Source organism: Balaenoptera ricei, chromosome 10, assembly GCF_028023285.1.
Source record: "Balaenoptera ricei isolate mBalRic1 chromosome 10, mBalRic1.hap2, whole genome shotgun sequence".
In the NCBI taxonomy this organism is placed as follows: Eukaryota; Metazoa; Chordata; class Mammalia; order Artiodactyla; family Balaenopteridae; genus Balaenoptera; species Balaenoptera ricei.
The window spans coordinates 57,347,735-57,353,577 of NC_082648.1; the positions used below are offsets into that span (position 1 = coordinate 57,347,735).

Here is a 5,843-nt window from a genome sequence, read left to right on the forward strand (position 1 = left end):
TGGGTCTTAATCCAACTCTAATATTTCCACAGCTAAAAATGACTCTCCTTCTACTAATTCATTACTCCGTGGTTCATTTAATCTGGCCCCCACTTTAGAAAAAGTCTGACACAGCCTAAATAGTTATGAAATTACACTTTATTCATATATATTAAATATTGATAAACGAACGTATTACTTTGCATTTGGGTACAATCACAATTGTCAGCAATATTCTGAAGCACCAGGCATGAGATGAGAAGAGATGCTATGTTTTTATCAGGGGACAAGTCATATCGCCTGACACACTCAACTGCTGTCTGACATGCCATCATAGCAGTGGCTCAGAAGGCATAGTCTAAAATAGGCAGTAACTGGATGGCATCATTTCATTTATCAGCATACATTATATCATCAAGTGAAATAAATGCACAACCCACAGGGTCTTGCTTAGGTCAGCTGCCTAGTTGGCCCCCGAGATAAAGCCTTGTAATCACATAGACTTGCCTAGTTAGTCAGAAAAAAAAAGGGTCAAGTGAAAAGGATACAGGAATTATAAATAACACATAAATTAATAGATACTCATTTTCATGACATAAAAGTTACTATTATAAATACTTTGATTGATAAGTCTAAATATATATTCCCCATATAAATAATGTAAAATATTAAATAGTAATAAATAGATTTAGATTTAAAAATTCAAATATTGCAGGCAGGATGACCATTATTTCGATGCTCTCTGGCCTCGAAACAGATTCTGACTTCTCCTCCGCTTTCTCAGGTTAGATCTTGGCGACAGGTCGCTCATCACTTTGATGAGTTCACTTATGGCTTTGCGCTGGATCTGCAGATCATCTACCTATTGGGAAAGAAAACAGCAAAATTAATTTCAGGCATACAAATCATTAGGATAGTCTGCTGTCATGGTCCAAGAAAGTAGAAGTATTCCTTTAAAATAAATTATTTTCACTAGCAATATATTACCTTAATATGTAATGTTGGTTCCTTCAGTGATTAAGACTAAAATTATAATTAAATTGCTAGTTGTGCTGTAACATGGTGGGACACATTACATATCCTTTAATTTACCACTACAGAATTCTGAAAATTATATAGCAGAAAGAGCCCTGAAGTAGTGACAAAAAAATGTGTGTTTGAATTGTGTGTGTGCAATACATGTGACTTTAAACTAGTCACTTAGCCTCTCCAAATCTCTGTTTTCTCCTCTGAACAATGAGGAGATTGTTTAGACGACCTCTAGGCTCTCTACCACTTTTATCACTTTGTACTTAGTCTTTGTTATAAGTATCAAATGAGTTACTATAGCCAATGGCTCTCACCTTTGGTGTGTAGAAGAATAACCTGGAGACCTAATGAAGAACTCAGACACCCAGGTGTATGAAATCAGACTAGGCCTGGGCCATTGTGTAGTTACTAACATCACCAGGTGATTCAGGCACCATCAAAGTTTGAAAACCACTGGTATAGGTTCAGTACTTTGTAAACACCAAGTCCAAGTTGGATGAAAATCATAATTTTTAATTTCCCCCAAATTAGGTCAGTCTCATCATTTCCATAATGGGATTAAAAATAATCGCTGATCATATTTACATGACAATAATCAATTACTGGTATATAACACTTAAAATTAGGAATGAAAGCAAATTTCCTGGTACCCTGCCTTCCATTCCAGCAAACTGAATTATTTTCTCACTCTACCCAATAGGACCATTTAGGTGAAGTCATGCTTCATAAAATGAGGACCATTTACTTTCATCTTTGCTCTGCCACTAGATGTCTTTCTAAAGTTGGAAACACTGCAGCCACCTTGCCACATTTCTGAGAATGACTGGGAGATTCTAGGCGACAGGACTAAAAGGCATAACATGCCTTAAATATGTGCGCAATTGAGCAAAAAAAGACAATGGTTGAGAGCTCACTCAAGACTGCCCATTGTGAAGCAGGAGGCTTGGAGCTTCCGGAAGGATGGGACCAACAGTTTTTTTTTTTTTTTCAAGGCCCAGTTACAGCAGAGTAGAAAAGTTTCTACCGGGTGTGTGTTTACAAGTGATAAATTGAACTTTCCAGTATTCAAAGCATCACCAAGAAACTAAGAGACTCATCCAGGACTGAACAGCAAGCCAGAGGCAGCACTGGGCTAGGAATAAGTGCTTTTTCATCCTCTAGCCTGCAACCAATGGAGATCTGCTGAACACCAGAAAACATTACCAGTGGAAGTAGTAATGGTCTTATAATTTTTCCAAGCCACTTATACCATCGAACGTACTGGAGACTAGAGAAATCTTGAAGAGCAAGCACTTATTTCAGTTCCTAGGAGCTTATGTGAGATTGCTGAGAGGCAGACCCAGTTATAGGGAGAGCTGGGCACAAATCCTGAGAGCACAAGTCATAACAGGACCCTTCCTCTTCTCATTCAAGCCTATTTATACCAAAGCCAACCCCCCGCCCCCAAAAAAATCTGGAGGCCTTTGTCTCTTAGATGAAATTTTGGAAAATATGACGTCTTTATGCTTCAAAGTTATTTTTCAGCTTCTAGAAACCATAACTTTAAAGACTCAAGACAATTTGATAAGATAAAACTTAGGAGCCTAAGGATTTCTCCAGCCAAGATGTTCTAGTATCCAAAAGTTGATAGAACAATTCTTTCATAAGGTATAAATTCTACCTATTTTCTTTTCTATAAACAAACACTCTCTCCTCTTCTTGGGCTGCACAATCTGAGAGGTTGCCCAGAGTCTGGCTGTAGGAGGGCCTTTGTCTCCTCAAAGGTCATACCTTTCTCCTATCTCATTCTCATTTTCTATCCATGGCATTGTAGAATTTTAGAGCAAAGAGACCATAGAAATTATAGTGAACCCAACAGGCTCCTTTTAAGATGAGGAAACAGTCCCAGCCAGGCCTGTGATTCATCTGAGATCACACATTTCTTTGGTGGCTGAGCTGGGAGGAGCAACACACATCTTCTCCCCCTGCCCTCCCACTGCTCTTTCCATTAAGACATGCAACCTCCTATTCAAAGCAAGAGAATTTCCAACACACAAACACGGGGCAATGGGAGAACTGCTTTTCAATACTCCCCCCACTTCTTCACTACTTCTTTCTCACTGATTTGTTCATTCACCTATCTTTGTGCTGTAGGCATAATTCCAGTATTTTCCCAAATCACAAATTTAAGTGACTCGCATAACTGACTTTGCAAAGTCACCCAAAACACAAACAGAATTGGTAAAGAGGGTTTTTGGCCACAGGTTCATTTCATAGCTTTAACAACTGTACCCAGTAGCTAATTTCTACTTTCTGGGAATGTAGTGCTTTGCAAGAGCCTCTGCAATGAAAACAAAAAAAAAAGAATTAAGATCATCTCACCGGAATTTGAATCAGCTTTTTGAAGTCATCCAGTTTCTCAGAGCTGCCATTTAAGAACTTCTGGAACATGTCCTGCTTGATGATATCCATGCTCCTTTGAATGATCTGGTTATCTTTTAAGTTTTCAAAGAGTTTGAAGTAGAAGGAGACGATTTGGCTCTGAATTATTTTTTTGTCACTCTCCTTGGGAGAAAAAGGCACAAAGAGAAGTTGATGTGAATTTATCCAGCAGAAAATAAGCAATAGGAAAATTAGCCAAATGGAAATGTTCAGCTTACATCTTTCCAATTCTTCAAAATTTCTAAGAAAAGAGGCCCACCACCAGCCACATCTGGGGTACTTGCATTCTGAGAAAACAAAACAAAACAGGAAAAAATTGGTTTACAATTAGTCCATAAATTGCCCTAAAACTGGACTTCAAGTTTTATTGAACTTGGATGCTGACAACGTGCACTGATTTTCTCTTCAACACTGTTTAGTTCTAACAATGTTTTCTCAAAAGCTATCATGTTGGATACAGCCAACGACTATCATGCTATTTTAGCTTTCTTATTTACTAATATAACTTCACAAATGAACTCAACAAGGCTGATGATACTTCAGTTGTCCCAAATAACTATAGTAAGGGACAGAAAGTATTTTTAGGTCTAGTAAAAAACCCCAGCAAAACCATCTCACTATAAAATACTGCCCCGCTATGGTACAAGTTTCTTAACCTCTACCTGTGCCCTCCTATAAGGTATTACATCAGCTTTAAAAGATAGCTTCAGCTGTAATTATAGTCGCTAAATTTTGGACATATAATAAAATATTTAAAATGCAAAAAGCTATTTTAATTAACCATAGGTAAAAATTTTAAGAAACTCATAAAATGAAAGAAAAAAATGTTTAAATATAAACCAGATTAAACTCCTACAAAAAATCTCAGCAAATGACTACTCCAAGAGTAATTCACAGACAATCTGGATGGGACAGTAAAATTTTAAAACCACTTTTTGGAGAAAAAGACCTGTAAGTGTTTTTTTTTTAAGCCAAAGCTTTAAGGACCTCATCTTCTTTAATTGATCAGTTATTTCAAATGACCATTTTTAATGCTAATCTTGACCTTCTTTTGACTGTCACCATCATAGCAGCCTGAGAAATCAGAAACAAAGACCTAGTCATTTTTTCAGTATGCATACTACTTGACATCATAATTGAACGGACTCTCATCACAAAATTAGCAACGCTCTAAACTATACCCATATTATGCCCATCTTTTGGAGGATTCATGAATCACCACTAAATCTCTATAGCAAATTGAGCAGAGAGTTAAAGCATTATCTAGATCGTTTAGTCAAAAAATCACATCCAGCCAACAACAGTCACGATAACACCAAGTCTTCTCAAGATGACTGTGGGCTAGAGATGAGAGCCCATCATAGATACAATTACAAGTCAACATCAAACATCAGTCATTTCAACCACAAGCAAGTATTATTAAAAGGTCATACTTACAAAATATTCCTTTAGGTTTTCTATTTCTTTAAAAAATGGGGCCTGGCAGTAAGAGCCAGAAGAACCCAAAATCACACACAGCTGAAAAGCTAAGAAATAACTGGTATATTTCATTGTTTCGGAGAGAGTTAGGCGAAGTAGTTGAAATCAGTAGCTCCTGTATTAGGTTGATCAGGTCCCAAGGACGTAGCTGATCTCTCTTTTCTAATAGCTGATCTGCAGATGATCAGAAGAATGTACTGTGTCTCCTTTTGCTACTGGTATTTATACCTAGTTGAAGTCTCATCAGGATTACGTATTTTCACAAGTTTTTTAAGATGAGATGGTGACAGATAGACAGAGATGCTAGTTAGTTGGTATTAATAACTATGGTTTTGTGGCATTTTGGTGTTGTAGTTAGAGTTTCCTTTCAACTCCTTGGGTCTTTTGACGAGGAGACAGACCCATCATGCCCACCTGTGCCATTCTAGTGGGATACTTTGAAAGCACTTTCACTTCACACCATCCAGGGATTGGAAATTTTTGTGCACCTCCTCCCTTTGCCCTTGTAAAATGTTGATTCCTCATCCAGAGATTACATTGATCATTCGTTTGTGGTCGGAAGCAAGTAAAAAAGGAAATTCTAGGGGCTCTCAAACCTTTACAGAGGGGGTGCCTCTTAAAATTTTTCTTGCAAATGACCAGAAAGCAAGGAAAAGAATGTGGTTAGAAAACCAATGTGGTAGGAAGCCCTTCATCAAAGATGGTTAATATAATATCTACCACAAATTTATGTTGCTCTGACCAACAATGCCCAACAGAAATATAATGCAAGCCAATTTTCTAATAGCCCCATTACTAAAGGTAAAAAGAAACAGGGAAAAATAAATTTTAAATATATTGTACTCAAACCAATATATCCAAAATATCATTTCAATATGTATCAATACAGAAAAATATTAATAAAATATTATACATTCTTTTTGTCATACTAAATC

At 37.0% G+C, this 5,843-nt stretch overlaps 1 protein-coding gene across 1 annotated transcript; it reads right to left on the reverse strand.

The window, feature by feature from the left end:
• Positions 1-706: 706 nt before the first annotated feature.
• On the reverse strand, positions 707-4,980 carry IFNG (interferon gamma). The gene is made up of 4 exons (XM_059934678.1): positions 4,867-4,980; positions 3,648-3,716; positions 3,370-3,552; positions 707-841 (listed from the first exon to the last, which is right to left on the reverse strand). The coding sequence occupies exons 1-4, from the start codon at positions 4,978-4,980 to the stop codon at positions 707-709; spliced, it is 501 nt and encodes a 166-aa protein (XP_059790661.1).
• Between the last annotated feature and the right edge of the window lie 863 nt (positions 4,981-5,843).